At 39.8% G+C, this 17,940-nt stretch overlaps 1 protein-coding gene across 14 annotated transcripts in view; it reads right to left on the reverse strand.

The window, feature by feature from the left end:
- Positions 1–17,940, reverse strand: part of LOC134225629 (sodium channel protein para) — a 499,821-nt gene that overhangs the window by 197,883 nt on the left and 283,998 nt on the right. For 11 of the 14 annotated variants that reach the window (XM_062705847.1, XM_062705848.1, XM_062705846.1 and 8 more), the window contains one exon: positions 6,167–6,442. In XM_062705847.1, coding sequence (XP_062561831.1) covers positions 6,167–6,442 — 276 coding nt within the window. The remainder of the gene's footprint in view (positions 1–6,166; positions 6,443–17,940) is intronic. The other 3 variants (XM_062705853.1, XM_062705850.1, XM_062705854.1) reach the window with 1 other exon arrangement.

The following is a 17,940-nucleotide window of genomic DNA, read 5'->3' on the forward strand; positions in this document are numbered from 1 at the left end:
TGGTCGTCTTCAGTGTCTCGTACTTGACTCGACTCGAAGTCGCGAAGCTATCCGGTTCTTTTGAGAAAAAATCATACAAATAAGTTCAGAAACGCCAGAGATATTCAATTATTAAGTTTATTTTTACCCCTACCGTCAGACGTATACCTTATAAGGGTTAAATAAAAATTAACCAACGCAGTACAAATTAAAATGTCCATTTCTCAATAAGTTGTGAAACTGTTTACAGTGTCAGTTTAGTCCATCAGTCTGGTTTGATTTATTCATTCAGTCAAAAAACAGCGGTACGGATTCCGATCCCTTGCTTCAACATCTGTCCACGGTTGTTGAGTATTTTTATTCAGGAGGTGTTGAATTATATCAATATTCTGGCAAACTTCTCGTGATTCTAATATGTGAGAGTGGAACTCCCGAAAAATCAAGCATCTATGCAACTGTACTAACGACGAATGATTTTTTGAACTTTGTAGTCACTACTACATTAATATAATGAAGTGCTTATTTTCCCAAGTAACAATTTTCATGCCTGTTAGATTTGTTTAATTCTTAAAGTGGATTTATGACAGCAGTCACCATGACTAGTTGATCAGATTTTTTCGCGATCTTATTGCTATCAATAAACCTCTAATAAATCTGCTCGAAAAGCTTCAAAAGTCAAATGCCGACTGTTCTTGTTAGCAGCTCTACGGTTGTAACGAAGAGCATAATAAGTCCAAATTTCAAACCTTGATTAAAGCCATAATTTTGGGTCGTAATGTGGTCAAATGAATAACCCCAATAAGAATATTTACATTGCAAAGGGTTTATAACGGTGTTCAATAAGAGCAACATTTTTCTGATCGGAATCTATGATGGCCATATTGGCAATGGAGAACCTTCTTCAAGTCAGTGAAATTTATCACTGGAATTTATTATCAGACGGTGTTTTCGCAGTAAAAGACACGTTTTTGGTAAAAGATATAAAAAACAAACAAATTTGGGTGTAATATCAATTAATTTAGTGAAGATTTACGTTATTGAAGTTATAATAATTTTAAATTCATTGCCCAAAACTATATTATTTTGCGGGCGCGTAGTGCTTAATCTCTTTTTTGCACTAGCTTTCACGATGAAATCGAGCGCGCACCTCATTTTCATGAAAGTGCATTGGAAAATAACTTGAAAAAGTATTACTTTGTAGTCATCCTCATCATGATTTTCATCAACACTTTAGTTTATTATTATTTGTTTGCAAGATTTTGTTTCTCTTTTTTCAAAGCAACATTTTTGACAGCTGCCGCAGCCAAATTCCCTTTTTTGCGGGTGGCTTGAAACAGATTTTTATATACTCTTATAAGAGGTTTATAGAGGTAATCTAGAGAGGGCCATTTGGACATATCTTATTCTTATAGTGGTCATCAGAAGGTAATCCTGTAGTAATGGGTTTTATTGCCAGTTCTTGTGATTCGATCTTGAAAACCATTCCTAGAGCGGAATAAAACTTGAAATGTTACTTGGGTTAAGACGGTGATGCTCAGCACTTTGGACGTTTTTTTCCCTTAATTTGCTTCTCACATAATGAGCAAAATGAGTTTTGACCATACAAATTGGTACTTGGTCTAAAGCATTAAATAAATCTATCTGCTGAGGGTAATAAATTGAATATTGGTGTGAAATTCACTCCGTATGAAACGATCAAAGCAAAACAAAAGTGTGGCCCGTATGCCGCACTGTAATTTTACTTTGATCAAGTCGTACGGAGTGATTTTTACACTGATATTTGTTTTAATATTCTCAGCTGATAGATATACTTGAAAGATTTCGACCAGGTACAAACTTGTAAGGTGAAAGCTCATTTTTATTGTGTGAAAAGCAAATCGAGAAAAAAAAACACCCAAAGTGCTGACCATCACTGACTTAAGTGTACGGCTTTCGGTGCCCCACGGTAGAAGTTTTATGTTTTTGGTGCTTTTTTAACTTGAACATTTTTGGATTTAGATTAGGAATCTGAAATTGTATTACTGTGAAGTGAATATTCTGAGTAATATAATTTAAATTTCAATAATGTGTCAGGTAACTTGGTTGTTAAATAAAAGTCAATATTGAAAGTCGATTTTTATGGCAATTCACATGGGAAACATGATTAAATCGTCGTAAACTTTCAAATAGTGAAGAATTTGATCGTTTAACTTCAGTTTCCTTAATTAAAAAAGTCAGCGGATATCTATTATATAAATTTAGAAGTATTTTTCCTTTGTTGAATTGACATCTTGCATTGAATTCTCGCTTAACTTTTCAAAAGGACCTAAGTAGCATTTTTTTCATGAATTAATTTAAATAGCGCAATCAACAGAACAACATGAAAGTTATTGATTGCTGAATTGAATCAGATTAATTCATGAAAAAAATGTTACTTAGGTCCTTTTGAAAAGTTAAGCGAGAATTGTATCTTGTGTGGCAATGGATACACTATACCCAGAAAGTCGAGAATCCCAGACTGGACTGAAAATCAAACTCGTTGTCTCCGGATAGGCAATCCTACGGCTTTACTTCCAAGGCTGAGTTGACGGCACTCGCACATTTTACTCATAAAACTTTTATAAAGATTTGAAAAAAATACAGCATTGCTGTAAAATCCTGGATTGACACAGCATAGGGTAAATGATGTATTTTGGACATCTGATTTGTTATATTTTGCGTGTTTTTTGACTTAGCTTGGCTTAGGAATGCAATTTTCAAAGTACTCGTGTTTTCAAGGGGACACCATTCGATATGGAAGCAATGCACAACTGTCATTTTTATTGTTTCAGTTTTGCTGTGACGCAGCATGCGTGAAATAATAAAAATGACAGTTGTGCGTTACTTCCGTATCGAGTTGTGTGCCCTTGAAAACGCGACTACTTTGAAATTTGGAATCCGTGAGGAGTGCCCTTAACCACATGTGAAAGCCTTCTGAAATATAACAAACATTCATCGTTGATAAAGGTGTACTAGGACTTCTATTTTGATGTGGTCCATTATTACGCATTAAAAAGTATGGAAAACATTTCAAAATAATGAACAAAATCAACACCTCTTGAATCAAAATCCGTTCCTCGTGGATTGATTTCGAATATGAATATCAAAATTCGTACAGGTATTACTAGACTGAAGACCAATTCACTGAACTACCAATGTTAGAAGTTCAATGCGCACCTTGAAAAAGGATCCATTTGATTTATATTGCGTTGATCTTACTTCATTCATTGCGAATTGCAGTCACCATGATATAATTAATCACATACAGTGGTTGGTTTCCTACCCGCGCCGCTGCCGTATCCAGGCGCTAGCGTATATGTAAAAATAGCCAGCATGAGTTAACCACCTGACGTTTGTATGGCGAAAGACATCTAACGCAGGTTTTCTCAACTTTTCACGAAAATCTATTTGGTACCAGTTGTGTACTGCCCATGATCGCATATTTGTAACATTTGCATTTTGATTGATTTTGTAAATCGTTTGTCAATCCTCCCCACAAACTCAATTATTTCCAGCTTAGCACAGATGAGCAAGATAGTAAAGCCTATTCTACTGTTGTGGGATTAGATGCAGTAAATTGAGCTTTCTGAACGATTAACAGGCCTTTTATGAAATGATGCGAGTGTTACAAATATGCGACCAAGGTGAATACAAACAGGTGTAGCAGTATGCCAATTACATGATTCAGCCATCTTGGATTTTTATATGGGGCAGCCACCGAGTTTGTTTATGTTTTGCACTGAAAATGAATTTTCCCCCCAAGCGCTAGTCTCTCCCATCTACTGTCAAAGTGAGTGAACCCTGATATAAGAACCCTGTATGCGACCATGGGCAGTGTAGGTGAAGGTGTCTGTTACTACGCCTACCGAATATTTTTTCAAAAAAATTGATTATTTTCGAGATGTTAAACATTAGATGCTTTTCGCCATACTGATTTCCGAAAGTGATTTCTAATGTGCCGCTGTAAGCATGCTCAAAGCAGGCGATTCATTGTGGTCAACATGCAAACATATGATACCAGAAACCTTGCGTTTACTGCGGTGTGCTCCATTTTGTTATTATGGTAAAAAGAGCTCTCAAAGTACCAAAACAAGCTCCGTCCAACAACAGTTCCCTTTAGAAGTCGACGCTGTGAATTATTCAACAAGTTTATTGTGTGCAATTGCATCACAACTGAGTTGAGATTGAAAATCAACGTTTTTCCATCATTTTTTTAAGATCAATACAATATCCGCCATTATGCCTTTTTGTCTCAGGTACCCCCAGGGGTACATGTACCCCAGGTTGAGAAAAGCTGCCGTACACCAATTTTCGTTATTGCAAAAAATGATGCTTGAAACTTGTCGCGAAACTCGTTTTTTGTTCGTCACGCGTAGTATGAGCTCGTGCTTGTACAACTCGTGGTAAAAAAATCATCTTTTTGCAACTAGTTGCACAAGCGACTATTAATGTCTTCATATAATATGCTACCAAATACTTTATTTTATTCACCAAATGTTGAACGGCTAATTTCTTCGCCTATTGTTGAACGCACGTGCATTTCTTATGGAAGTTCAACAATAGGCGACAAAATTAGCCGTTCAACATTTGGCGGTTTCCCTATTTGAAGTTTTTAGTAACGCAAGTAGATTGAAATTAAATTTTTCGCACAAAAACTAAGAGCCGCATAGATTTTCTTTAAATTCCTCCATTTTTTTGTAACTATTGACTGTCTAAAATAAAATAGCACTGAGGGTAGGGTAATTTTTAATTGCTTGGCAAAGTTTAAGTGTCCTTTAACCATAGTTTGAAAACCTCCAAAAAAATGTCCATTTTTCAAGCATCAGAAATCTTCATTTCATAATTCAACATAATCTACAATGAGCAGTTACCAATTATTACTAGAGTCTACTGTGTTTCTGCTTTACTCGACTTCTACTCAATGTAAGCAGTGTTATGAACTCACTGTGTATTCTGTATTCTGACTGATTAGTGATCATGTTCAAGTGTGCCATTTATGGGAGTGTAGTTTTATTCGAACTAGTTTCGTGAAAAGGGGTGAATTCGAGTCATTCGAAGCTACTTATCAGGTTTGATTTTAATCCGTAGAGGATACTTGCTGGAGGATCATTTTCAGTGTTTTAGTTAACAATACTAGGAAGTTGAGACATCCCTGAAGAGTTTGAAAAGTCAACACCAATAATGGGGAAAATGATATCTGCTTTTGCGAACAACTAGCAAATAAGAGCACAGCTAGAAGAGATAGAGTAGACCAGAAGTAGGCTACGGGAGCTGGAGATCATCTATGGCAGTGGAAGCTTGAAACAAAAAGCCACATTCCCGCATGCAAATTGATTTGCTTTTCTTACATCTGATGCGTTCTTCATCACTGTCATAATGATTTCACAAAATTCAATACATTTCATAAACGAAGAAACAGAAAACTGGGAAGGCTGCGTTTATTCGCAAATGATGAATCATTCCTTTCGGTTTGGTTATTTTAAAGAATTCGATGTTGTGTACAACATTATTTCCAATGATATCCCAAATCCGAAAGTCATGACCTTTGTTCCTATAGAGCAGTAGTAAAAGACGACGATTTGACGAACTTAAAGGGGTAACTCAGCATCAACTAAGTTCACAATAATTTTGTTCAAGTCTAACAAGTTTTTTTTTCATCCTGTTGATGTTTCATTAAAATTATATTTTTTTACAAATCAATTACCATCATTTGATAGCTTCAATTCATATTTCGGTCAAATTTCATCATGACATGGTTGTCTACTATTATCAATCCTACTGATTTAGTTGGACAAAATAGCATTTGGACTTCTATTTCTTCTTCTTCAGAATCAGCTCTTAGAAGTGGTCGGAACTCCCATTTCAATTCTGGAAGAACTTAGTTGAGTTCGTCAAATCGTTCTGTTCAACTACTGTTCAGGTTATTTGACCACGTCCTATTCTGCAGATTACCGCAGAAATCTCACATCAATGAAGGATACACCAATGGGGAAAACACACATACGAGGAACACAAGGATACCTGGGAACGTGGAGCTTTTTTCCCTAAATCCTGACGGGACGAACAAAACGGGGACAAGAGTTGGTGGGGGAGCAGTCAGGACGGAGAAATAGTGGGAAGAGGGGCGGGGGGGTCTAGTGGGGGTGCAGAAAGCGGTTCCCATACTTACCGCGCTCACTTTACGGGCTTTTGCAGTGCCAGCTGCAGTAGCTGTTGGTGCGGTTGTTCTTGTGATTTCGCTCACCGACTCCAATCCTTCGCTCCGGATCGACATCTTCTCCTTGTTGTTGTCGTCGTTGCCCTTCTCCTGGTTCACGAACAGCTCGTAGCTGTGGCAGGAAAAGTCCGACGGGCTCTTGGCGATCTCCGGGTTGGCTGCGGCCGCCGCTGCCGCTGCTTGGGCCTCGAGTTTGGCCGCTTTCGCTGCAGCCGCCTCCTCGGCTTCCTGTTTTTTTTTTGTTTATTTCATTCGGGGTGGGAAATAAATCAGAGATATATTAGTAATGGTTACGGAATGTATTTAGTCGAAGGTGCGCAACGATTAGTACTGCACAGCGTCAAGCCACTTTCGACAAACATTTATTTGTACATGATCCCATCAGCACGGTTTTTTGAAAATATTTTTTTCTGTTGAAGATGGGCACACATGTACGACACTTACCACGCACAATTTAGACACACACAGTTTATATCAACGATACAATTTTGTCATTGAAACATTTGACCATTCATCACAACATATTTCATACGTATCCACATATTCAACACAAACATTGATATCGAACAAAAGAAAACGAAAAATGAAAACAGAAAATATTGAATATCAAACAGTCATGGCAGGAATGGAATGATTTTGGATGGCACAGAGGAATGAGTTTGAAAGATGACAAAATGCATGATAAGCGTTTGGAAGCCACATTAGTTAAAGTTCACACCAACCAATATCAACAAATTGATGAGACGATGATTGATATGCTTCATTCTTATTGAATATTCATTGGCGCTTTTTGTATGAGCCCGATCAGTTTTGATTGTTATACTTTTGTATTTGTTTATGCTTTTTATATGTTTTTCTTGTTTCTATCCATGCTTGCTTCCGCATTCGGCTTTTTCATTCTCTCTCCATAGTATATTTTTACTCTTCGTTGTTCCCTCATGTATTCGTAGTTAGTCTTGTTTTTATTGTCGTTTGCGATATTTTGTTTGTGCCTTGTCTACTTTCTTGTTCTTCCATTTGATTTTTTTCTATATTTGACCGGGGCCAGCGAAAGTGGTACATGTTACATTGAGTAAATTTTCCAAGAGACGCATTTTCCCAAAAACATCGAATAATAAATTCATATTTGCAATTTTTTGCAACTAAGCTGTACCAACATGTTATGATTGATGTGTCTAAAGATAGTAGTGAAAAATAAGCGAATTTTATGACAAATTTCAAGTTTATTAGAACAAATTGCACATGTACCATGTATTACTGGGAACAAAAGGAAACAGAAACCGAAGAACGTTGACAGTTAAAGTGGTACATGTACATTTTTGAAATCATTATAACGGTAAACTATCTTGAAATTCAAAATATAATTAAAATCTGTTGTGAAAACAGTCATGTTGCTGAATTTTCTTTTAAATAGCTGATTTTAGTGGGTGGAACTGTACATGTACCACTTTTTCGGGCAACGAAATGGCCATTGTGATATATACCAGAAAATAAAATATGCATATCTCCAGATTTAGTTGCCAAAAAGCACTTTTTCGTTATGTTCTTGCTAGATCTTTGCAAATAGAAGCCGTTGGTGTAAAAAACTCAAAATTGACAAAAATGGTTTATGTACCACTTTCGCTGGCACCGGTTCATTTCATGTTTTTAGTATCTTTCGGTCAGTCTTGTTTTTAGGGTGTTTCCATAAATAACAGTCTTAGATTTTGCCTTTCTATTTGTTACGGCTTGTTTCAATTAGTCTCTTTGATTTTTGCTTATTTTGTCTGTTTGGTATTTATTTTTGACCCTTCCTTCGGAAGTGTCTATAATTTCACTTTGTATGCGTTACGCAGGCGTGTTATGTATTAATCTATCAATAAACCTCTTGAATTATGAAATAAAATGTATGCCAATTGAAACAAATTCACTTTAATATTGAAAATATAATTACAACAAGTGATATGATATGTAAATATGCTTATTTTTCGGATTTGTTTCAAAGAAACAATTGATTTTAATTGAGGAACAGATAGAAGCATGTACCACAAAACCTTCTCAGAAAAGCAAAAACGTAAAAATTTGAAGGGATTTCAAAAATTTATTTAGTGGAAGCTAGGTAACAAATGTGAGCATGTTTTGAGATACTAATAGACCACTTATATGCATGTATGTGTGCGTATGGGTGCAAATTATAAAATTTACTACCATATAAATCTCGCTCATTTTTAAGGTATTAAACATCATTAGTTTTACAAAATTAGGCAGCCATAAGGCAAAATATATGTTATTGTTCAACGATATTGAGTTTCGTTCAGATCAATGACTGAATAAGTTAGTTCTGGACTAATTAATATCAAGGTCTCTGGAAATTACGAGTTTACATGCTGCCAGCGTTACGATAGTTTCTAACCTACCATGTTACAATAGCTATTCAATCCGACGAGCGCCTGATAGATAGGCAACCTGACGTACAGTGCGGAATCATTCGTTTTGTTGTCACTCAACCCATGGAATCCGCCTTTTGGTAGGCAATTAATTAGTCATTTACACTTTCAATCGCCGTGGGAGGTTGAGTAGTTTTATCTCGTTTTAAATACTGGAGTCTGAAAATATTTCTTTTTTATTAAGGAAGGGTCAAAATCTCACTGTAGGTGGATTAATCTGGGTTTTTTACATTTCATATATGTAACATATATTATACGGAGTAATTCTCGCTGAGACCGGGCCACTATTTGCACGAGGTTCTCATAAATGTCTAAATTTATATTCATTCGAAAGCTTTTGGGGAGTTTATTAAGGATCCGAGTTGAATTCTTCAGAAAGATGAACCCCTCGTTTGTTATACACGAAATAATTTTAATGGACCTCTCGAATTTTGTCAAATTTTGACTCACCAAAACTATCATAACTCCAATATTTCTCAACTGATCATAGAGATCAGCATATCGTTGGAAAGAGGAAGAGTGACCCTCAATTTTCAAAAATAAAAATAGAGGCGGCCATATTGAATTTGGTCGTCATATTGGTTTTCTTTTTGAAACTATTTTTCCGCCATGTTGGTAACCACTGATTTTGAATATTAATAGGGTAAATGTTCCAATAGTGGAGGAACTAAGCCCGTTCCAACACTATTTATTCTCCCAGAATAATATCGAATCGTATTTCACCTACCTTTAATATGCATTCGAAAGCTCTCCGCTTCTATTTTTATATTGAAATGCTTGTGTTGGAAGAGAAATCATTTTTCAAGCCTAAAATTACAACTCCAATTACTGGTACAATGTTCCAATAGTTGCGATATTTCTTAATTTGCGTTCCTATAGTTACGAATCCCATTGTTTTTCAATGAGACTCGCAACTATAGGAACACTACCGCAACTATTAGTGCATAGACGAAAAAATGTTAAGGTATTTTGATGATATTTACCAGTTTAGAAGGGCTATCAAAGATATTATGGCTCGGTTTGGAAACTGACAGATATACTAACTGCTTGACAGTGTGGGTTGCTGCGATTGATTTGTAAGTTTTGAGTATACCATACTACCGCAACTATAGAAACACCCACGACTATCGGAACTTTTACCCTACATCGATGGAAAGCTTGGCTTATATTTTGCATAGTGTCCGAAAATGTCAGGTGTATGTTTTTTCAATCAAAAGTTATGTACGATTTTTTTGGCTTTTCAGACTGAGAAAGCCAAAATTTGAATAAGTGAAGCAAATCCAGTCGGTAACGCCATTACAAAGTTATGTACGATTTACCAAATTATTTTTTGAAGGCCCGTCTGACCAACGAACATTATTATATGGTTAATATAATATTATGACGTCAGTTCCTTGATTTCATACACTATTCTAAGCCAAATATATTTCAAAAGTGAAAAGTATATCTACAACAGTATTTTATTTGAAGGGCTCAAAAGTTTTGAGCATAACGGAGCCGTATTCACGTTATTGTGTTAAATAATTCAAGAAGTTTTGGTATTGCAATTTACATAACTTTTAATAGAAAAAACATACAGCTGAGACATACAGCTTTTAGACACAATGCACCTTATATAAGCTTTCCATCGATGTATTAATATTCAAAATCGGTGGTTGCGAACCTGGCCGGAAAATAATTTTCAAAAAGAAATCTAAGATGGCGGCTAAATTCAATATGGCTGCTTCTATTTTTATTATTGCAAATTGAGGATACAATCTTCCTCTTTCTAACGATATGCTGATCTTTAAGATTGGTTGAGAAATGTTGGAGTTATGACAGTTTTGGTGAGTCAAGAATTGACAAAAGTCGAGGATTCTGCGCAAGGAATACCGCAGTTCACTGGAAATCCTGAGCTTCACAGATGAAGCTTCCGAGTGCGCGCGTACTTGGACGCAAATGAAGTCGTTCATACGTTGACGGAAAATTCCTCGGAGGAATTCAAAAGATCAAAAATTTGATGAAAAAAGATCAAATTTGATGAAGCAGAAAGAAATTTAAAAAAATATATATAATACATTTCCTGGGAGATGATTGTTTTGAAATTATTCTGGAGAAAAATACGTCAAAGTCAATCAGGGACGAGAAAACTCGAACGGCATAAATCTCTCGTTCGTTACCTAAAATCTGGTACGGAAGTAGCTGGGACGATCAAAAATTAATGAAGGCGATTCTTTACTCGATCATTTGGTAGCTTTTGAAGATCTCATTCGGTAGCTGGAGCGGTACAGGCGGAGGAAGATTTGATCGTAACATTGTTTGGAACCCTTCCGAAAGTTTATGATCCTTTGATCATGGAGCTTGAGCCATTGAGCACTTCCGCCATTGCTTTATTCCGAAGCAAACGCCTAGTTTTAAAAAAGGAATCACATCCACCATTGCCTTATTCCGAGCAAACGCTCACTTTTAAAAAAGGATCAAATACACGGTTGCCAAATCACTTGTCATAAGACGATTTTGTACTATTCAATTTATTTCCACTACGACCTCAACAATAAGGCCGTCTTCAGTGTTTCGTACTTGACTCGACTTACGAAAACACGATACTACTTACGAAGACAGAAGTAAGAGACACTGAGACGGACTTACTGTTGAGGTCGAAATACGTGTCTGTCAAAGGTACAATAAAGTAGTTAAATCGAAGTGCTCGAACCAACGTTCCAGCTGATCAGTCAATTGATATACTTAATTTAAGCTAGTAGTTCTGATTGATGCAACTTAATTGTAGAAACTGCACACTTAAAATAAATCGCCGAATTCGGTAAAATTTTACCGAAATCTCAACAGCAGAACTGTTCGGTAAATAATTTTACTGATTTTCGGTGATTTTGACAGTTGAGCAATGGAAAAAATTACAAAAAATCTGTAAAAAAAATTACCGAACAGTTCTGCCGTTGAGATTTCGGTAAAATTTACCGAATACTGTGAAATGAGTTAAGTGTGTGGGCTGTTTTTTTTTAAACCATGGAGTTTGAGGCATCGCCAGGAAAGGAGGATGGATAAGAAGTGGTTATTAATCGCATGCAACCGGAATTCCGAGAAATAACATTCCCCTCTGGGGAAACATTGTTCCGAAATATTTCGAACACTAGCCTGTGAGCTTGTTTAGCAAAATATTAAATTTCGAGTTCGTAAGATAGGTGTCGAAACCATAAAAAAGTGCTCACTTTCCGAGAATTGTAGACCAACATTTGAAAAGGGCGTAACCGCCAACATTTATTCCTTCTGATTCTTCGTCCACATATATAGCTACATAAGTAGATGAGAACCTTCACTCCGATACCAATGTCAACGGCCTACGGCTAGTAAATTTTGCTGCTGCCAGAGGGATGGCCATCAGTAGCACCTACTTTGCACGAAAGAACATCCAAAAGCACACCTGGAGACACCCAAATGGTGTCTCTTGCAACCAGATAGACCATGTTCTGGTGGATGGGCGCCATTTCTCGGATGTTATCGATGTGCGGACATTCAGAGGTCCGAACATTGATTCTGATCACTACCTCGTTGTCAGTAAAATTCGATCACGGTTGTCAACTGTATCGAACGAAAGATCACAGCGAACGATGCGTTACAATATCCAGCGATTGTCGGCGGAAGGAGTATCGGCTGAGTACCGCCAGAAGCTCGACGAACGGATAAGTGCAATCAACGTTAGCGACAACATCAACGATCCATGGAGTCGATCCATGGAGCGGTGAGCACAACAGCACGAGAAGTGGTAGGCACTGCACAGAGGCGACCCAGGACGGGTTGGTTCGATGTGGAGTGTCAGAGAGTGACAGACGAGAAGAACGTTGCCAGAAGCCGGATGTTGGTGTCAGGTACCCGATCGAATAGAGATCGGTACAAGGAAGCAAGAGCAGCCGAAAAACGAACCCACCGCAGGAAGAAAAAGAGTACGAAGAACAAGTTATGGAAAAATGGAGCAGAACGATATGCGGAGGTTTTATGAGTCTGTCAATGGCGTGCGGAGAAAGACAGTGCCATCTCTCGTCATGTGCAACGACCAACAAGGGAATTTGCTGACAGATAAAACTGAAGTGGCTGCCAGGTGGAAGCAACACTTCGAGACTTTGTTGAATGGAGGAAGTGACGGTGCATCGGTGAACAGAATAAATATTAGCGACGATGGACAAGCTGTGGAGTCACCCACACTAGATGAAAACTGAAAGCTGAAAAACAATAAGGCTGCGGGGAAGGACCAGCTCCCGGCTGAACTTCTCAAACATGGCAGTGAGCAGCTTTATGAAGTTCTGCATCATATTATGTCGAAAATATGGGAAGACGAGGAAATGCCTGCTAGCTGGTTGGACGGCCTCATTTGCCCTCTCTTTAAGAAAGGGCACAGACTGGAGTGCGCCAATTACCGAGGAATAACCCTCCTTAATTCGGCGTACAAAATTATGTCCCGTATCCTGTTCAACAGATTGAGACCGCTTGAAGAGTCCTTCGTCGGCGAATACCAAGCAGGTTTTCGTGAGGGCCGATCAACGACGGATCAAATGTTTACCCTGAGACAAATCCTTGATAAATTCCGGGAGTACAACTTGCAGACACATCATCTGTTTATTGATTTCAAGGCGGCGTACGATTCAGTGAAACGGAATGAATTATGGCAAATTATGCTTGAACATGGTTTTCCGGCGAAACTGATACGGCTGATTCGTATAACGTTGGACGGATCGAAATCAAGTGTAAGGGTTGCGGATGAAATATCGACGTCATTTCCCAGACAACCAGAATGCATGCATAATAGAATTGTTTTTCTGTTATGCGATGCCTATGCGCACAAATTTCATCGCTTACCAGTCGCGAAAACACTTTTTACGTACAAAAGTGGAGGCGATATAAGTGTATTTCTTATCCGACGTTGCACGGAAGTGTATGCGATGTGCACGATTTTTATGCGAGTTTGTTCGTTATTCATTGCGATGTAGTTTGTGATAAAAAAAAACTCTGCTTGACAGATAATCCTATTTCATGTGAGTTTGATTGCAGGAATATGCGATGTCAACAAATGAAGCTGGAATAAACTCGTAAAATAGCCTACTGTGCGGGAAAATTTATAAATAAACTGATGAGCTTTGCACAACAATGCGAATCTGATGAAACTTGGATCGGTAAACGATTTTGATCGTGCATTCTTATGCGATGTGTGGTTGTCTGGGTTGTTACCTTGGATGGATTAAAGCAGGGTGATGCACTCTCGAACCTACTGTTCAATATTGCGCTCGAGGGAGCGATTAGGAGAGCTGGTGTGCAAAGAAGCGGTACCATTATCACAAAATCGCATATGCTCCTGGGATTTGCGGACGATATCGATATTATCGGAATTGATCGCCGTGCCGTGGAAGAGGCTTTTGCGCCTTTTAAGAGGGAGACAGCGAGGATTGGACTCACGATCAATACCAGCAAAACGAAGTACATGGTCGCTGGCAATCAACGTGGGTTCATTAGTGGTGGTGGTAGCGAAATAGTGCTTGATGGTGAAAAATTTGAGGTGGTAGAAGAATTTGTGTATCTTGGAACATTAGTTACGTGCGATAATGATGTTACCCGCGAGGTGAAAAGGCGTATTGCAGCTGCAAATAGGGCTTATTACGGACTTCGTAACCAGCTTAAGTCCCGTAGTCTGCAAACGAAAACAAAACTCACGCTGTATACTACTCTGATTCTTCCGGTGGCTTTATACGGCCACGAGACATGGACGTTAAAGGAGGCTGATCGGAGAGCTCTCGGAGTGTTTGAGCGTAAGGTGCTGCGGACAATACTCGGCGGTAAACAGGAGAACGGTATCTGGTGGTGTCGCATGAATCATGAATTGTACCAGGTGTATAAAGGGCTGGATATTATAAGGTTTACTCAACACGGCAGACTACGGTGGGCTGGTCACGTTGTTCGTATGCCAGAAGAACGTCAAGCGAAGATAATATTTAGTAGAGAACCCGAAGGGGCCGCAGGCTTCGTGGAAGGCCGCGTACACGATGGCTTTTTGCAGTTGAAGAGGACCTGAGGGCGCTCAATGTCCAGGGCGACTGGAAGCGATTGGCCCAGGATCGAGTCCAGTGGAGAAGGATACTCCATTCGGCGTAGGTTCATCGAAGAGCTGTAGCCCATCAAGTATCAAGTAAGTAAGTAGATGAAGAATCAGAAGGAATAATTTTTGGCTATTACTCTTCATTGGCATTACATCCCCACACTGGGACATTGCCGCCTCTCAGCTTAGTGTTCATTAAGCACTTCCACAGAACATGTTCCGTGGCCATCGCATGGCCAGTTCTACCCTACTGAAAAACTATGGCGTTTTGTTATTTACATATGAGATTTGAGGTGTTGTAAGCCTAATTTGTTTTGTAGTTTCATGTTGGCCATTTTTTACCGGAAATTCCGGGTTTTCGGAACCTGTTCCATGGTCATTGCACCGCCAGTTTTACCCTACCAAGAAACTAAGGTGTTTTCTGGATAACTCATGAGATTCTAAGAGGATTGAGGTGTCGTAAGCCAAGTTTGTTATGTAGTTTTATGTTTGCCTTTTGTACCAGAAATTCCGGGTTTCCGGAACCTGTTCCGTGGCCATTGCATGGCCAGTTCTACCCTACTGAAAAACTATGACGTTTTCTATATTACTTATGAGATTCTGAGAAGTTTGAGGTGTCAGAAGCCTAATTTGTTTTATAGTTTTATGTTGGCCCTTTTTTACCGGAAATTCCGGGTTTCCGGAACCTGTTCCGTGGCCATCAAATGGCCAGTTTTACCCTACCAAGAAACTATGGCGTTTTCTAAGTTACCTATAAGATTCTGAGAAGTTTGAGGTGTCGGAAGACCGATATGTTCGGTGATTCTATGCTGGCCTTTTATACCGGATATTCCGGGTTTCCGGAACCTATTAGGAGGTCATCCGGAGGTCAATTTTTGTCTATTTGGCCATAACGTTAAAAGTTTCAAAATGCTAAACATTTGCTCAAAAAATGACTTATGCCACACTTCAAAACTCCCCCCTCTTAAAGAGGGAGGGTCATCCTGGCCATTTTGCCCATCTACATGCTGGAACTGCTTTTCCCCTTGATCACAGTTGAAACCGCTTGCAATTTAGTTAAAAATTGACCGAGAACGAGCTGTTTTAAGTTGTCAAGATTCGTCCCGGCAGTTTGAGGGTTAACTGCGAGGCTTCTAACCCAGGATACCATTTCTGCACTCGTATATCATGAGACTAACACGATGATACTTTTATGCCCAGGGTAGTCGAGACAATTTCCAATCCGAAAATTGCCTAGACCGGCACCGGGAATCGAACCCAGCCACCCTCAGCATGGCTTTGCTTTGTAGCCGCGCATCTTACCGCACGGCTAAGGAGAACCCCTTTTGGCTATTACACCGTTTTCAAATGTTGGTCTAGAACTCAGCAATCCAAGATAATTCGGGATCCCAAGGGATCAGATGCCGTCTGAATACATAGCTACCCAAGTAACCAATAAGCACTCCAATTCGTCAAACCGGCCATATAGTGCTACTTCAATGCTTATAAGTTTTTGAATAGCCATATATTGGCCTTGTACGACAATTTGGCGAATTGCAGTGCTTGTTTTGCTTATTTGTTACTTGGGTATGGACAGGTTTTAAAAATGGGCAGGTTTTACTGGGCAGCAGGGACTATGTCCAAGGGCTTGACGACCCCACCCCAGCTGTCGCCGTGTCAGGGAAAATTGCCTAGGATGTGGTGGGGTTTAGCAGTGGGCTCTGCTAAATCCCTCCCAAAAAACCACAAGTGTCCGTAAGCAGATTCTATCAAAGCGACTGTGTGCCGCTTCAAAAGCACAAGTCCAGGGAGTGCCATTGGCACTGCCAGTAAGATTCTGATTATGGCATACTGGCTGCATATTACTGGACTCTGTTTTGAATATTGTAATACTGTGAAGCGAGGGCTGGTAGTCTGGACGTTTTATTCGCTTAGTAAGGCCGGGTGACATCGACCTGAAACGGCGAATGCGCTAATGGTCAGGCTGCCTTCAGTCCCATAAAACCGTGGCGGGTCTTGTAGCATGCGGTATAATCCGGTCACCCAGTTGTCAAACTGCGTGGGGTAGGCTCAGATGCTCCTTCCTGACTAGCGCTGATCTGACTCTGAACACGCAAGTGTCAACCCTCGCATGCCTCCCTGCATGCCGCAAGGTAAGCATAGATAACCATGGGATCAATAAGGCGACTACACCAACAGGATTCGACAGCAGCCGCAAGGGGGACCCAACAGCAATGATCTCTTCGAATAAGCAAACAAAAATGGATGGTGAAGCGGTGTCTAGCGGTAAGGAGGACCCTTTTGCTAGACGAAGTGGCCTTAATCGGTCACCCCAAAGGTCGCCGGGGGAAGGCGATGGTGAAGGTCGTGGTGTGTCAGAAGAGGTGCCGGTCGACGTAAAAATGGACGGCCCCATTCTGACCAAGGTCATAAACTCGATGACGTCCAACCACGAGAACAGCGGAGGCCATACAATGGAGGGGATTACGGACTTCTCGGACGTAATCATGTTCTTTCTGGATAACCGCGTCAAATATAGCAAGGATCTGAAACATGCCATACTGACCCTCTGCGCTCTAGTCGTGGAGGCGAAGTCGGAGTGGAAGACCCTGCTGGAGGCCATCAAGAAGGCGGAGCACAAGATCCGCCTTCTTACTGAAGAAAAGGATTTGGCGGTGAAGACCTCGAAGGAGGCCGAATCGAGGATTCGCCTCCTTACAGAGGGGAAGCAGCTGGCGGAGAGCATTGTCTATCATCCGCTATGGCGTACCGGCATGGGCCGTAGCACTAAAGGCCGAGTACAATGTAAAGAATCTGATCAGAGTACACCGGCTGATGTGCCTACGTGTCGCGAGCGCATATCGTACCATATCATATGAGGCGGTGTGCGTTATAGCTGGGATGATGCCGATAGACATATGTATTCCTAGAGGAAGATGTGGAGTGCTACAACGAAAGGGGATTGGTTCAAGTGCGACGTGTCAAGAGAGCAGCCTCGCTGCTCAAATGGCAAGGAGCATGGGACACCGCATTCAAAGGTCGTTGGACCCACAGACTGATTCCGGATGTGTCCAACTGGGTTGATAGGAAGCATGGTCAAGTCAACTTCCACCTAACACAGGTGTTGTCTGAACATGGCTGCTTTAAGAAATTCCTTCACAGGTTTGGCTTCGCAGATTCTGCGGAGTGTCCTGAATGTGTAGGTGAGGTAGAGTCGGCACAGCATGTGATGTTCGCATGCA

The sequence above is a fragment of the Armigeres subalbatus genome, chromosome 3 (assembly GCF_024139115.2).
Source record: "Armigeres subalbatus isolate Guangzhou_Male chromosome 3, GZ_Asu_2, whole genome shotgun sequence".
Classification (NCBI taxonomy): domain Eukaryota; kingdom Metazoa; phylum Arthropoda; class Insecta; order Diptera; family Culicidae; genus Armigeres; species Armigeres subalbatus.